Raw genomic sequence first — 17188 nt, 5'->3', positions numbered from 1 at the left:
CACCATATTTCTGTGAGCACACACAAACAGGGCCTGAGCAGATTTTTCCCGTTATATTATTAAGATTTTATATTTCTCCCTTTGTATGTGTTTTACCATGTTTTACTACCTGATTGTAGCAAATAACAACACAGCTCAAATGACAGGAGTAATAAGTTTTAGTGAGATAAGTGGATGAACAGAAATCATCATGGATTAACTGTATGAATCATCTTTCAAGAAAAAATCACTTTCACAAAAATCACAAAACATCTCTGAGGCCATGTTGAAACGTTATCCCCTTAGGCGGCACAGTCCAGCCTTAGTCAGGTGTCTTTGGGCTTAGGTCTCCTGCTTATTCCAACCACCTGCTGCATTACTAGAGGTGACAGGAACTTTGCCGTCCGTGGCCCTCAGCATGAGCATTAAGCAGTCCAAATCTGTATTTTCCTTGTGTCCTTGTACCATCTATACATTCACTTCTAAAAACCAGTTTGCTTGTACTTGACCTTGTGAAGTATTGTAAAGGATAAGCCACAAGGACATGTGAGTCTATCAAAATATAATGTTAAATACAGAGGTTTGCCCTCCATTATGAAGCTCTAATACACCACACAGACACCTTCATAGAGTGTGGTTATGCATAATGTTGTCTTTGTACCTTGGAAGACCTGAAGCAGAAGGCTGTAGACTTCACATCAGCTTTCTCCTTGTCCATCAGCAGCAGAGATTTGTCTTCTATCAGACTGAGATATTTCCCTGTGGTCACATGTCTCAGTCTAAATGGCTGACCCCAGCGGATATGGCTGCCACTCCACCTGGACACAAACACAGCCACATAAATACTAAACACATACACAAACAAGAGGAATCCTAAATACAAAGACTGCAAAAATCCACACACTAAAGAGGACTAAAAGTGGGTCATTTTAAAAAATTATATATACTAAATGCACTAAATGAAGTTCCTTGAAAGCTGCACTAATGGATGTTTTTATAAAAACAAGCACAAATATGAGTTCAAATCAATGATAATGTTGTTCTGTGTCTACTGCATGTGTAAATAGGCAACTGTTTGCGCGTTAGCCATAACAATGTTATTCTGCGATAATAGACTATGTCAATACAGCTTGCTCTGCTGCCCCCAGGTGGCCAGAAAAATAATGAATGCAGTTTAAATTATGTACATAAGTTGGGTTAAAATATAAACAAGTAAATATCTTGCAGAAACTAAATTAGAAGCCTGAAGGCTAATGTTCATTTACTCCAGCACACAGCCCTGTGCAAGTCACAGATGTTCACAGCACAGATGCAGCAAAGCAGCAACATCTAGACTTCAGCCGGTTTAAGATGTTTTTCCCCAAGATATGTCAGAATATGGATGAGCCATAAGCAACAAAACAAACAACCATTCACACTCACACCTAGGGGCAATTTTTAGAGTCACCAATTAACCTAATGAGCATGTTTTTGGTCTGTGGGAGTAAGCTGGAGTGCCCGGAGAGAACCCACGCATGCACGGGAAGAACATGCAAACTTCACACAGAAAGGCCCCGCCCGGGGGGGCACACGCACAACCTGCTGAACCATTGATTGTTATTTAAAATGTGTTGGCAGGTGTATTTTTGTGCTTTGGACAAAGCTAGCCAGCCAAGATAATGGCTTACCCCACTTCCATGTAACTGACTCTGCAAGACGTGGTTAGCTTATACTAAGCTAGGCTAACCATGTCCTGTAATGTTGAACTTTTGTTTTATAACATGTGAGCAGTAAACAGCCATTCTTCTTCCTAAAACTGGGGAAATGTGAGTTTTCATTTTATTTAGTCTTTTTTTTTTTTTCTTTTTTTTTATTCTGGTTAGTTGTGACCCCATGTGCAGCAGCTATACTGTCTATATCTGTGCATATCTACCTAAGCTAGACTGGTTTTTACCAACTTCAATGTGCAGTAGTCAAGGTTTGAGGAAGGCTAATATATGAAAAGTATACTGAATTATACTGAAACTTGCTTTTGGTGATATCCATTTCATTTCAAAACGATATGTTTTTTTCAATATCACTTTTCCATCCCTAAAATTTGGAGTGTATCTCTAAACTAACTACAAAAGAGCATTATCACTCCAAAAGTACGCATAAATGTTTAAAATAAGTAGCTGTTACCTGGTTAGCAACATGGAAACCATGTCTGAAAACTTACCATCAGGTCCTGTTATTGTTGTTGCAAAGCAGCTATTGAAGCAATTTCAAGGGTGTTGATGAAACACACTGAGTACAAGGTGTACTGATATTTAATATATATTCTGCCATTCTGCTGCCCACAGTGCTACCAAACCATGCTAGACTCTTTACACTGTGAGGAATCCTCAGCAGTGGATGCAAACAGCTTGACAAATGATAAAAACTGACAGCACATGTGAGATGTATTCACAACATATCTGTATGTGTGTATTATACATGTGTGGTGATCTGACTGCATGGGTTTCTGACTACTTGTTCGCAGTGTGTGTTATAGTACATGCATGCTGTACTCACACAACACGCAGTGTCTCCAACCTCCACAAGGACCTGGCATGACTGGACACTGCTCCCCCCTCATAGTGCACTGTCCTGGGGATAAAATACAACAATCACACCTTCAAACAAATTCTACATCTTTTCCACACATAACATTGTGTATTCTAGAAGTCACTTCTTCCACATCGCCTCCAGCCCAGACATACATGTAGATGTAGTTCGCAACTACCTGGATGACTCAGTAACAAATCTCATCAGAACAATCAGTAGGAGAACACAGTCACTCTCATCGGCATTGTTTAACAACATGGCTGTTCCCTTTGGGAACATCTTAAAACTATAAATATTAATAGTACTCCTTGTCTCAGTCACAGCAGAGAGCTTAGTCTGTGATGGGAGTTTCTGCTTTCCCTTCCTGCAGGCCACAGTAATTTCCCTACACAAGAAGCTGAATACTGTATGTCTAATGGTCTAAAGTGGGGGGCGAAGGACAGCCAAGTTTAAAGTAAAGAAACAAACAGAAAGCAAAACTTCGATTGCAGAGGTGACTTTGACACTGATTTAGAACCTTAAATGAAAACCTGATTTGAATAATCATGAAAAAGCGGAATCACTGGCAGTTCATTGATGACAGTCAGCTACAATGTGATTAGAAACATCCAGTCACATTCATACATGTTTTCCCTCCTGTCCTCACTGTCTGCTGCTGCAGCTCCCTCCATCGCCCACACCTCCTCCTATTATGTTAAAGGGTTAGGGTTAGGTTAGATTTGATCAAACAAGAGACAATTCATTTATTTTCTATGCTTACTCCAGATGACTGAGGCTAGCCTTTTGATAGTCTTAGCACCACTTTTAATGGGGGGATTTTATTATTTGGATTAAGAGGAAATTTTCTGAAGAATGATGAAGTGTTATACTACATTTGGCTTGAAATGAAGAATTAATTTGTACACAAATCAAGGCATGTAGATTTTCTCCCCAATCTCATATACTGGAATCATGATGGGAAGAAATCTCAATACAGACAGGATGAACTATTATTAAAGTGAGCAGTTATTCAGATCACAGATATTAGGCTTTGTAGTCCAGAGAGAACCAGACTAACCTGAACAATGTCAACTCATCTGTGAATATGCCTTGTCAAAAAAAAGACTATTTGGCTTTACACTGAATACAACTTCAACCGCAACTTCTAAGACCAGCAAAATCATAAATATGTGTTTTTTTCTTTCACTTTAGGATTGAAGGATTATAGATTGTAGGCTCCTGGCTGGTAACAGCTCTCTTTCTGAATGTGTATAACTGAATGGCCGCAGTCAAGCATGAGATCTACTGACTCAATATAATACACTTCCCTGGGTAAGAATTATGTAAATATACGCTTACAGTCGTCAGGTAAAAACTCTCTGTGTGTAATCTGATCAAAATATCTTCAAATAATCACTGCAGGTAAAAACATTTTCTTATTCAATCAGAAACTAAACTAAACTGACTAGCTTGAGCCCATAAATCAGTCCAATTGAAATCGTCAGTACACATTACCTTCTCTGCTCGTCTCCATGCTCCCCTGATGGAACAGTTAGACACTCGTCCATATGACCGTGAAGGAGGCGCAGGACATCCCCTCCTATCAGAAAACCTGCAGACAAGAGAGCAGAAAGGGAGAAAAGGGGAGAGAGAGGGAAGAGGAGAGATAAATGAGGGGCAAGACAGACGTCGGGGAGAAAAGTGCAGATGAGAGGTGAGAAAGAGAAGCACAAGGACAGACAGAACAGAAGGTGACAGACAACACATGAATCATACTGCAGAGAAACTGACAGCCAGGTTTGCATAAAAGCACCAGAATTAGTACACAAGCTACTTTGCCTACACTTTGCTAATTTTAAAACTCATTTGAGGACTCTGGTGAACCTGGCTGTGCTGACGAGGGAGGATGGCAGCAGGGATCAAGTGCAGCTTGCAATTATGGTACTAAAGATGACATGGATTACACTTCTGAAACCCACCTCTTGACATATATCAAGACCAGCAGAGCTTACTGCCCAAATCATGTCACTCAAAAAATTCTGTTAATTGTAGTTCTAAACAGACTTGACATGAACAGACTATGTATCCAGACAGTTACAGTGTCCTAATTCTATAGTTTGTATTCATTATTCTGTTGTCTTCTGAGTATCATTACATTGGTAAACATGGTGCATCCAATGTGTACCAGAAATATTATTTCAATTTCACAAGTGAAAAAAAAAAACAAGCTAAAAGGAATGATATCAAAAAGCACAATACAAGCAGCAAGCAGGAAAAAATTCAAAAAGCAAGAAAGATAGAACAATGCACAGAAGAAAACAGAGAGATACACAAAGAGACAGACAGGTGTACCTTGTGCTACTTCACTGCCAGAACAGATGGGAGCCACACTCCACAGTGTCTGCTGGAAGGCTGCATCTACATGGAGACTGCCATTACCATAGGACAGATGCTGCAGGAAGAGAGACATAAGAGCCAAAAAAAATCTAGAAATTAGTGACACACCAGAATGAAATACAAACAAACGTTCCTGAATTCCTGTCCTGTATCTAGAGATTCAGAAGGGCAGGCCTGGTCTGGCCACCTGAACATAAGAGAGTGCACAGAACTCCCAACAAGTTAGATCATGTAATTGGTCAGTCAGTATATGGTCAGCAGTGCTTAGTGTCATTTGGGATTTTGCATTTTACGCAGTGTGATCACAAGGGAAAGGGAAAAGTGAGGAACAGAGAGAGAGAGAAACATAAAGAAAAGGACAGCGCCTGAAGGAAATGCAGCTAAATGTAAAATTACTGAGTTGCAGTCTAGCATATACAAACTGGTACAAGCAGGCTTATGCACAGATATGGATCTTAACTGTCCATGGTGTTTCCAGCTTTTATAGAACTAATAACCTTTGCAGACCAGCCTACAGATTTTAAAATCAAGCCTACACTTGGATTAATGTTGCAGCAAATGTGGCAAATTTTCTAAGGAAGGTTAGAAGGTTGCAGGAGAATTGTCCCCATACTGAGGTATACACCTACTGTCTGTGTCAAAACTACACTTGTAGTATTAAGAAGAACTTAATTGTTAGACTGATGCTTTTTGCTTGCGGGCTTCATCAGGGTCATCATACAACATTTCACAGAAACATTTGAAGTCTGAAAGAAATGCCTGCAGCAGCCACTGGTATAGTCACATACATGTGAGAAAGGAAAAGGATGTGTCTAATGATGGATTTGGTCCATAAGGCTCTAAAGAAGAAGGCCCTAATGTGGCTCTTCAGTGTGTCATACTATGATGTTCATCCATTGGTGCATACCTGTATGTGTGTATATGTGCAATTGGTTCATGTAAGACAGTTTTACTAGGAATAAAGGTTAAGATGCAAAGAGCAGAAACAGTAAAAAGGAAAGAAGAAGACATGAATGAGTGAAGGAAAAATAACAAGGGAAAGAAAGGCACAAAGTTATAGTTATAACAGTAATATTTGAGCCCATTTCTCCTCACAAATGTTCCCACACACACAGCTGCTACTGACCAAATATCTTTCAGAGGAGACGCTGACCAGGATGAGATCATCTCCCACTCTAACCTTCTCTCCCTCTGAACGCTGCTTTGATGCTGGATGGATGGTCCACCAGCACGCCTCGCCTACACACACACACACACACACACACACACACACACACACACACACACACACACACACACACAAAAGCAAACAACAGCTCAGAAAATAAAAGCTGGAATGTGTTCATAACTCACAGACTCACACAGCAACATAAAGTGCTGTGATGCTACCTACTGTATCACCTCAGCCTGTGTACCACTTTGGGAGCCTAGATTTGTCTTGCAGCTGTTCAGCTTGTACTGTAATTTGCATCATCTTTACAAAAGCAGGTCAAGAACATGAACACGACAGACAGTGTACTCTGCAGTGGCTTATTGTCCTGACTTTGCTGTAAAGTGGAGAAGCAGCAGGCATGGAGTCAGACTGTATCTGTACTCAGAAACAACCTGATGGTATGGTAACACTGAAAACAGCACTCCAGAGCTGTATACCAGAAATGACGTGGACATAATGAAAGCAAAGTACAGCTTGGGGCAGGATGAAGCAACTCAAAGCTAATGTATTCAGGCAAATTTAAACCTTAGCCCAATCAGAGTTTGCTAGATTTTCTTGTTGAATATATGACATGATCATTCTTTCTTTATCTGTGTTCATTCATGTAATGTGTAGAAACTGGTTAAGAAAACAAAGGGCTGTGTTGGTAATATTATTTTCCTCACCCCTTTTTCCTTCTTTTTTTCCCTTTTATTTTACCCTTTAAGAGAGTTCCACTTGGAACAATCATCTTACAGTACACCACACTGTCTGACAGTATGACAAATATTCTGTATGAGTTTGTTCAAGCTCTTTAGTTTACACTGAATCAAAGATAACCTTGACCTGCCATATTTGGTGTCTTGGGAAGCTTGGGGATTTCCACAACAGTTGAAAGCTGCATTAATCAACGAGCTGAATATCAGACATACCTTTGTCAGATTATGGCTTTATTACACTAATGGTTGGTTGGTTAACACTTGCCCATTTACATACCAGCAGACACAGAGCAACATTAGCATTCATTTGGAGTCGTGGTTGTATCCACCTGATGATGTCCAGTATTCTCTATCCTTTCAGCTTGCATCTGCTGTCAACCAACTCCTGAGGGAAATATCTGGCTATGTAGCTGCTAAATGCTCCACTATGTGCACTATTTCTGTTGTTTCCTGGTGAACAGGCAGTGTACAGTGGGTTTATCAGAGTTTTTTCAATGGAAACAGCTGCCCGTGGTGAGACTGAACAACAGTGAAGGTTTGGCTTCAAAACCAAAACAGTTCTTTACATTCTTTATATTAAAAAATGATTAGTGCAGCTTTAAAATCTAGTGCTGTAGGTTCAAACAATTTGGGCTACATAGCAGATTAACATAGTTAAAACTTTGTAATAGTAGAGACACATAGTGAAAGAAATGTGTTCAAGTGTATATGAAGATTCTCAGTCATTCTGGTCATGGTTATCCAAGGAGTGTTTAATTGAGGGCAAATGGACTTGGTTGTAGAAACCTGAAAAGGTTTTGCCTCTTGTCCAAGCTCCAGCTCTAACTGACCGGTAGGAGTCTCGGGTATTTAACCTCGGTCACTGAAACCATTTGAGCCATTTGTGCTCCTGCCTGTGTAACAGCAGAGGTATGAACTTTTATTCCCCACCTACAGTGCTGTCCTTCCATCCCTTCCCAGAAGGTTTAACAACCATTCACATTTAGCCTCATGTGACTACTCCAATGACTGCCTTTACATGTGACTCCAGGTGACTCTAGCAACTCTAACAACTGCTGTTCAACAGCCAGCAGCACTAAAGACCCAGGTGGCATCAATGACCTTGAGAATGACCCTACAGAGGTTAAATACATACCTGATACTCCCCGCCAGTCCATTGCCAAATCATGTTGCCCTTGATTCAACCCTCCTTGGATAAATGTGTTTGACTCCTACCTGTGGTATCTTCCTGCAGTCCAACATCAAAAGCCAGTTTGTCTGTGGATGAGCGGGAGGTGGACAGACAGCACAGGTACTAAACAGAGAAACACAATGAATTTGATCATTGCATCTGAGCAAATAGATCATCCACCATCCACAGCGCCGTTGTTCTGTGTCAGCCAATTTGATATGAATGATTTCTCTGGGGGAGATCAGGTGATTTAAATATTACATTTGTCGGTCCTATCTGGAGAGCATCATATGCTTTTTCTACTCCTATCCCAGTAATAATTACAACTTTAAAAACACAATCTCTTTCAAGTTATTGCACAATGTTTCCTGTAAGTTTCATCAGTTTACTGTGAAGTTTGACTTCTATGAGACAATGGAACAAGTAGAAAAGGTGTTTGCTAAACCTTATGCAAAAATAAGAGTCCTGTTTACCAACCCAGGAAGGAAAAAATGAAAAGCCATTACAAGTGCATGATCATCAAATGGGCTGTTTTAATTTCAGAATTTATAGCACAGTTTAATAATAGCAAAAAAAAAAAATATATATATATATATATATATATTATTTCAGATATGCTGTCTGGTTAGTCTGCCAACATATTTTAGGTATATTGGACGGCATTGTGTATGTGTATGTGTGTGTGTGTGTGTGTGTGTGTGTGTGTGTGTGTGTGTGTGTGTGTGTGTGTGTGTGTGTGTGTGTGTGTGTGTACGCACACACTGACCATTCCACTGTAGGAGTGTCGTAGTAGAACAGCATGTCCGTACAGTAAGGTGCGATGACCGCCACCCTGGGCCGTCTGACACAGAGACATTGAGAGAGAGGAGAGAGCAGAGTTACAAAAGACAGAAGTCAGTGAGAGACAAACAGTGACAAACAGCTGAACAGAGATATCAAACAGTACAGACAGAAAGGTCAAAGAAACATGTGCAGACAGAGAGATGTCTGGTGTATCATTTCATTCTCCAAGATTCATTTATCTGCAAATTTGTAGGAAAAAATATTACCTCAAAAAAAGCACGGAAGCTAAACTCTAATGTCATCCATCAATTCATCATAATAGTTTTTAAAGGTACTCTGTGTAGAAGCTCAAATATCAATATATCAGTGTCATATTAACATCCCTAGCTCATAGTATAATTACCATCACCCAGGATTGTCTAATGAAATAATAATCATGATTATGATTTGGCTTCCACAGTTAATTAAACCTGATCGGGTGCACTATTCACACTTTGTGTTTGAAGTGGCTGCTCTGGTTCATCAAATCAAACGCTCCCCATTCACACGTAAACTGTATGGCCAATCACCACTCTCTGCTTCCCACACAGCTGCATTTTACAACGACTATTTGCAAACTGCAAAAGTAATGACAAAATGTGCAGATCCTTTGATTTTGTTGCATGCCTTTTTTGCAGGTACATATTTAAACTGATCTTAATTTCAAGTGACTTCAGACTTGTATACTGATCATCTGATGCAAGTTTGGTTTATTGCTTTATTAGGTTCAGTGTTCAAGTTCAAGGAGGTTTAGTGGTGATTGAAAAATATGAAAGTAATAAAATGTTTTAGTGGAATAACAGTATTTTGCTTCAATGAGAAATAATAAACACAATATTTGCAGTTATTATTTTTGTCACTACTATGGAGCCCTGTTAAATGAACTAAATAATGCCAGTAGAACAGTAAACCAGAGCTAGTGATCCTCAAAACACAACCACATTGTCGACAAAAACCCTTTGCTTCTTGCTCCTTCTCCCTCTCCCCAGCATTTCTCAGGACTATACAGTGTGACCATTACAGTTGCATATATAAGTGCAACACTAAACAGTGACACCAAAACCTTTGATCTCAGCAGGAGTCTGCACCAACAGGACACTGTACCATGCCGCTGGAGTCTTGATTTCTGACTGACATTTGTCTTTGTGGCAAAAAGTGCTCTTTTGCCTGTTAGTCTTATAATTTCTCCTGCTGCGCTGCAGTCATTCTGTCCTCATCCGAGTGAGCACACAGACCTGTACAGGCCTTATAGAGCAGCGCTGCTTCTGTTTCACACACATATTAATCAGTATGTTTAAACAGCAATTACTGGATGCACACTGACTTGCAGAGCTGAAGCTGTTTTTCCCTCTCCTTATTTTTTCATTGGTGATCCAATGAATGCCAAAGGTATGTTAATATATTGCATACATTGTATTATAACACATCAGGAGGCAATGCAGCCTTTGAAGCTCATGACAATTAAATATTAAAAAAACTTTAAACTCTGTATTTAAAATACCACCAATAAAAAATGTCTACCCGTAGTCATAAATGTCCTCGTTTAGTCCTGACTAAAACGTGCAAAACACCAACACTCTGGAATCATTCCAATTTGTTGAATAAACTTGTTGTCGATATGTCAAAGTAACAACAGATATTTTTGACATGTTTGTTACATGTACATGTACTATTATTTGCTTGTGTGCTTGTGCTGTAACTAAAATGCAAAATGATGGATGTTCTGTATACCATTTGTGTGGCCTGCAGAAAATTAGTGGGTGCAAGCAAATTCAGCTAGAAAAGTTACTTGAACTTGTGTCTAGTGTCTGATAACAGCCATTTGAAGAGTTAAACAAAACTGAAAGTCATCATCAAAATTATTTATTCATATGCCGTACGCCTTAAACACTAGGATATCATAAACCGACAAACTACAAAAAAAACTGCATGGAGTGTAGTAAACTGTTATAAAGTAGAATGCCTTTAAAAGTAAACACAGTTGCATTCACAGATGTTTGAGTGAGTAGAGCATCAGGTATTTCCAACTGCCAAAGAAAGAAGTTCTTTCTGTAGAAGAACTGTCAACAGCAACTTAAGTTGATGTCAGTAATACAAAATTGTTGCTTCCTTGACCAAGACATAGTGTGTTCTGTTGATAACCTCCAGGCTGCAGACTTTTCTAAGTAAATTAAGAGTTAAGAGATGCATGAGCTGACAGTACCGTGGCAGGCGTCATGTGCTCACCATGAGAAGCAGTGAAAACAAAACTACTCATCATCTATATTTGAGACTCAACCTGTCTTCCAGTCTTCCAAATCCAGTCTTGGAACATAACGTGACTCAACACTATTTTGTGTGTTTCACTCCATACTGTATGTCTGGAATCTTGCTATGGTAGATTTTCATGAGAGTTGTAATTTTTGGTATGCTGACAAATTCATCATTGTTCAATTTTGCTCAAATCTAATTCAGCACTAAATTTTCATATCAAAAATCAAAAAACACAGAAACCACCAGTAGGTCTGATTACACAATGGTATAGCCATAAGGTTTTGCTCATGCTCTTCCTCTCCTTCCTACTTTTGAACCCCATCTGTCCATTGGAAGAAGTGGTTGCAGCGTTTGAAAACTTCATAATTGCTCTAGATATAAAGGATGATGCAAGAAACATGCAATGCTGTTGCATTATGCAGGGGAAGGTGTGCAGGACATCTTTAATATGATCACCGACACCAGGGAAGCAAAGGAGTATAAATGCAGGGAAAAAAAGTCTGTACTTTTCTCCTTTTCTTTTCTCCTCCTCAGAGACCTATAAATTCAGAAAAGCTACATGATTAGCAGGAAAGGCACTTGACTCAGATCACACAAGGCTGCAGCAATCAGCATCAACCTGTGGCTTTCCTGATGCTGAAAAGGGAGATGAAAATTATGATTATTCAGACACGCATAAGTAAGAAACTGTGGCACAAAGCACTTCAGATATCAGAGATGATTTTGATTGTTTTCCTCTCCCCTGGCAGAACCATGACACTTGCTTTATTCTTTAATGGATCTTCACTGGCTTCTATAAACTGATGACTAGTATTCCTGGACTTCTCATTGACTCAACAACAAAAACTATAAATTAAAGTCACACTGGCAGCATCGGAGGTCGGCATGAAGTGCATGATGTACACACCAGCAGAAACAGTGGCATCACATTGCAAGCAACAAGTAATTCAGACACTTCTAAGGAATGTCTACACAGCCAGCCAACCAAAAGAAATTTTCCCACATGCAAAGATAAAGCTATTGACTGCAATACAAAAATGATGCCTGCAGGGGCAACTGTGAACATCACTGATAACACAACTTCTCAGACTGCAATTTAGGCCCTCACTCACTAAATGTACAGCTCCCATCTTTTCTTTTGGTTAATGCAAAAATTCCCCTAGGTGGCGGAATCCAAGTCACAGTTCACAAATGCAACATTCCATGAGCTACAAGGAAGTAAAAGCAGTTTACTTGGCAATGACACAGTCAGTCATCTGGGACTAATCAAAGCTGCCAACGCACTTCACATTCATTTTCATGACATTCATACAACTTTATTCACTTCCACAGCCAGTGCAGCCTAGAACAACCTCAAGTTGATGTGATGTTTGGCAGGCCTCTCAGAATCAAGCTCCGTTTACCTTAGTCTCATAGTGATAGGATGTGCCATGCTGCACCTTTGGCTATGAAAGTGGGTGCCACAGTCCTGTGTCATCAAAAGAAGGAAGGGAAGCTATGCTGTGCCGACAATCCCTGCTCACTCTGACATCACTGTCACAGGTTCCATGGTGACAGCCAAACACAATGACCATGTGATCCCCACAAACTCATGGCACTTTGAGACTACCATTGAAAATCACCGCTATCACAGAACAGGTTTAACTCGTTCCTGAACTAACCCCTGAATCTTTATCCCATGAGCCCCCTGGGTCACAGTCACCTGTTTGTAGAAACCCAGAAGAAACTCAGAGTAAACAGAGGACCTCAAAAGTGTTGGGTAACTTTCAAAATGTTATGTGTTACAAATTTCTACTTTCACTTTAAACTAGGAAGCTGCTTTACAGTATTACTGTCTCTGTAAATAGGACATTACTGATTGCTCTCTCTATATATATAGGTAAAAGTAACAAATATATATATATATATATATATATATATATATATACACGTGTGTGTGTGTGTGTGTGTGTGTGTGTGTGTGTGTGTGTGTGTGTGTGTGTGTGTGTGTTTGTGTGTGCGTGTATGTGTGTATATACATACATACAATGGTGGAAAAAAAGTTTTTGGACACCCCATGCATTTGTGAAATATTGCATTAAGAATCACTCTTAGGTTTCCAACTGCAATTTCTTTTAGTACAGTCACAGCCAAAATGCTAAACAAATTGATTGGTTCCATAAAAATACAAAAGAAATTTTGAGTATTGGGTCATTTTGGTACCAGTGATCCACTAATGAAGGTCGTGCTTTTTGTTAAAAGACACAATTTTTGTTGCCATGCTTCATGTCTATATAAAGCCAGCACATTTGAAAGTTCTTCAGAGACAAAAATGGCAAAAACAAGAAACCTAATGCAGGAAACATGCCTGAAGATACAGATTCTCAACCAGGAAGGGTACAGCTGCCGCCACATAGCCAGGAAGTGCAGATGCAGTCCTTCAGCAGTTGGATACACTCTGCAGAAATACAGAGCTTGGAAGACAAACCAAGATCTGGGCATCCAAGGGTTTCTTCAGCAAGAAATGACCACATCCTGATCCACATGTGCAGGGAAAACCGCCGAATGACATCACAGGAGCTTCAGCAGCAGTGGACAAACCAAACTGGTGTCCAGTATTCCACCCGCACTGCACGTGGCTGCCTTTTAGATCACCCCCCCGATCAATGAGAGACAGAGGTTAGCCTGGCGTTGTTGGGCCCAAGCACACAAGTGGACAGACAGGAACTGGAAGAAGATTCTGTGGTCAGATGAGTCCAGTTTCCAGCATTATCTTCCCCCTGCTAATGTGAGGATACGCAGAAGGCCAGGCGAAGCATTATCTCCAGCATGTACAGTACCTACTGTCAAGCATGGTGGAGGCAGTATCATGGTTTGGGGATGCATGAGTGCTGCTGGTGTTGGTCATCTCACTGTCTGTGATGGCACATTGAACTCTGCCAAGTATTGTGCCATTCTCGAAACCCACATGTTCCCTTCTGCACGTGCACTGTTCCATCGAGGTCAAAACTGGATGTTTCAACAAGATAATGCCCCTTTCCACACATCCAGGGCCAGAAGAACTTGGCTGCAGGAGCACAGTATCCAGGTCTTAGAGTGGCCAGCTCAATCCCCAGACATGAGCCCCATTGAAAATCTATGGCGGATTATCAAAAGGTCTGTTTCAAAGCATAAACCAAAGAATTTAGAAGAATTAAAAGCAGCAATTCAAGAAGAATGGGACAAGATTACCCCTCAACAGTGTGAAAGGCTCGTGGGGAACATGCCAGCCAGGATTAGAGCTCTACTGCGTGCTAAGAAAGACTACTAAATATTAATTTGATGATGTGATGGTTTATTTATTTTTGTTCAGTTTTGAACACATTCTCTGTTATTTGTTGACTTTGATACTGACAATGTTGAGAACTGACATATTGAAACTGTCAAGAATTTAGTTCTTGTAAACAAACAAACAAAAAATATCATTTGTATTTGTTTGTGTCTAATGCAGCCACACCTTTTGAAACACAAAAAAGAGTTTTCCACAAATATTTCATGATAATATTTGAGATTGTAAAATTTTAAGGGTGTCCACCACTGTATATACATACATACTTCACACTATATACACTAGCATAGCCTCATGCCTCATCTCTATGGCTCTATGTTATCTTATGTTACGATTACGTTATGATAGGTTTGAATAAGAATTACTCTGACAGACTTTATCACTCACATTTTCCCTACTCTCACATCTCACTAGGGCTGGGCGATGTGGCTGAAAACTGTGTCATGATATAAGTGTTTTATATCGGTTGATATCGATAATTATTGATTTTTTTTATGACCTATTTAAAATAATGATCAGGAGGAAAATACATTCAATTTAAACATTTTTATTTTAAATTTAACCTTCCTCTGATTATAATCCCCTCAACTATCAAGGCAGAAAGGAAAGGAAATGTCAACACAACCATGGAAAATAATAAATGTAAATTAAAGTGTAAAAATGTAAACTGAGAGAAACCTGAGAACTTTTTTCTGCAGGTTTAGTGCAGGAAGTTCACAAGCTGATTCACCTTCTGCTGAATAAAATGTTTTCAGATATGTGCAGTGTTTTGGAAACATAGCAGAAACTGAGGTGGACTTGACATCTGTAACATACAAACAAACAAACATGATAGACAGTACAGTAAGATTGATTGAACTATAAAACCAGCCTAGACACATGAACAACTTTAGTCACTCCTCTTACTCTAAACATACATGAACTATTCAATTATGTTTTTATTGCAAGTGTGCTAAAAAAAAAAAAAAAAAAAAAAAACACGTGTAAGAGATGTTTATAACCTGACTTCTCCTCAGTGCTCAGTGAAGCATGTCTTTAGCTATATGATATGCCGCTGCCTCCGTTACGTCTTCATGCCTTTTAGGTGATTTGTCATCAGGCACTGAAGCAGATACCTCTGCATGGTGGTCAGCTGCTTGTGCGGTGGTGCTGCGGTTGCGGACGTTGGCAAATACGGCCGCGCTCCAAAGAGTGAGTGCGGCTAAGGTGGTTAAATAAGTTTGTGGTATTACCGGTCTTGGTGGGGACGACAGTCTTGCATAAGTTACAGACCACATTGGACTATGGTCCAACTTATAAAATCCAAAAAACTGCCATACTGGCGGGCTGACTTTCCCTGTTTTATCAACGATTTCTTCGCTCGCTGCAGCGCTCACTTTCTATTTCTCATCTCACTCCTCGCGAAGAATCAAACATGAGACAACGTGATGGCGCAACTGAACTTGATACTGTTACATGATTGGTGTGTTAGCGTGTCGCTGATCAGCGATTACTCCCTATGTTGCTCGGTTACCTGATAGCGAGTGCCTTTGTTCATGCAACCAACCTCGCTTCACAACTTCTGCTGAGAAACATTATTCTTAAGTTGTTGCACTATTTGCCAGCACAGTCTGTCACTGTGGTGGACCCCTCCCCATCTTTACTTCAGAAAGATTCTCTGGGCTGCTCTTTTCATACCCAGTCACGTTACTAACCTGTTCCAAGTTAACCTCATTCTTTGTGAGATGTTCCACCAGCTGTTTTATTTTCACATTTCACAACTTTTCCATTCTTTTGTTGCCACTGTCCCACCTTTTTAAAAAGTGCTGCTGGCATCAAGTTCTAAATGAGGATACCCTTTTCAACATTTGAAATATTGTCTTTTGTTCAAAGTAAATATGGGGTTTCATTGTTTTGCAAACCATCACACTCAGTTCACTGATGTTTTATACAGGGTCCCAACTTTTTTGGAAATTGAGTTGTATCTACATTTTGCAACTGGGTGGATCATAGAGTACTGCTCTGTGGACAAAGCCAGACACTCACACGCACACCCACCCACACCCTGCCCCCTGGAAAAACAATCATATGGTAAGCTTACATTGTCAGAGACAGGTTATACTGGGGCTAATAGTAGCGATGACATTATCATTACAAACCATAATATAACCGTAATATATAATGCTAGTTGTACTTCTGTCATTATTTTGGTGACAGTAATGCAAAAAGAAGTATAGTCAGTAATGCATTACTCCCCACAGACAGTAATTTTGGTTAAAGTTATCTGTACTACATTACATTTTGAAAGTAGCTCACCCAACACTAGTCTACCTTAATATGCTTCACTTTTTTCTTATGGCCAACAAGTGTCGTATAAAGTCCAAAACCTGGTCGGTCTCTCAATACTCTCACTTACTCTGTTTGTAGCTCTCGGCTTCTTGCCCATTGGATCTTATTTATGGTGTAAATCTTTAAAAACGGCTCACAAATATATCCTTTAAAAGGGCTTAGCAGTGCATTTGTTGAGAAATTTTTTCAGCGTAGATTAATCCAGTGTGCATACATGGTAATGAAGGAACATGTCACCCAGTCCAACAGTGACACTGTGGCCCCAGTCTGAGCCAACACCTCAACATGACCTAATGCCCAGGTATCAATATTAACAAAATCTAAGAAAAGAGACGTTGTAAAGGTGTGTGTGTGTGTGTGTGTGTGTGTGTGTGTGTGTGTGTGTGTGTGTGTGTGTGTGTGTGTGTGTGTGTGTGTTATTATTATCCATCTGGCATTTCAGTCTCAGTCTCAATGAATTTATTCAGCCTAGAACT

The 17188-nt window shown here is 39.8% G+C and overlaps 2 protein-coding genes across 2 annotated transcripts in view; one reads left to right on the top strand and one right to left on the bottom strand.

Moving 5' to 3' along the window:
- Positions 1–17188, bottom strand: part of ryr2a (ryanodine receptor 2a (cardiac)) — a 198882-nt gene that overhangs the window by 108355 nt on the left and 73339 nt on the right. Inside the window, exons 5-11 of the mRNA XM_070990859.1 lie at positions 8769–8843; positions 8047–8125; positions 6047–6159; positions 4876–4975; positions 4039–4135; positions 2512–2586; positions 641–797 (exon numbers count right to left, since the gene is read on the bottom strand). Of these exons, the coding sequence (XP_070846960.1) occupies positions 641–797; positions 2512–2586; positions 4039–4135; positions 4876–4975; positions 6047–6159; positions 8047–8125; positions 8769–8843 (696 nt within the window). The remainder of the gene's footprint in view (positions 1–640; positions 798–2511; positions 2587–4038; positions 4136–4875; positions 4976–6046; positions 6160–8046; positions 8126–8768; positions 8844–17188) is intronic.
- adgra1a (adhesion G protein-coupled receptor A1a) overlaps positions 1–17188 on the top strand; it is a 339338-nt gene that overhangs the window by 252646 nt on the left and 69504 nt on the right. The gene's annotated exons all lie outside the window — the stretch shown is intronic.

The sequence above is a fragment of the Chaetodon trifascialis genome, chromosome 21 (assembly GCF_039877785.1).
Source record: "Chaetodon trifascialis isolate fChaTrf1 chromosome 21, fChaTrf1.hap1, whole genome shotgun sequence".
Taxonomy (NCBI): domain Eukaryota; kingdom Metazoa; phylum Chordata; class Actinopteri; order Chaetodontiformes; family Chaetodontidae; genus Chaetodon; species Chaetodon trifascialis.
The sequence above is the reverse complement of the archived record's forward strand: the minus strand, read 5'-3'. Positions and strand labels throughout refer to the sequence as shown.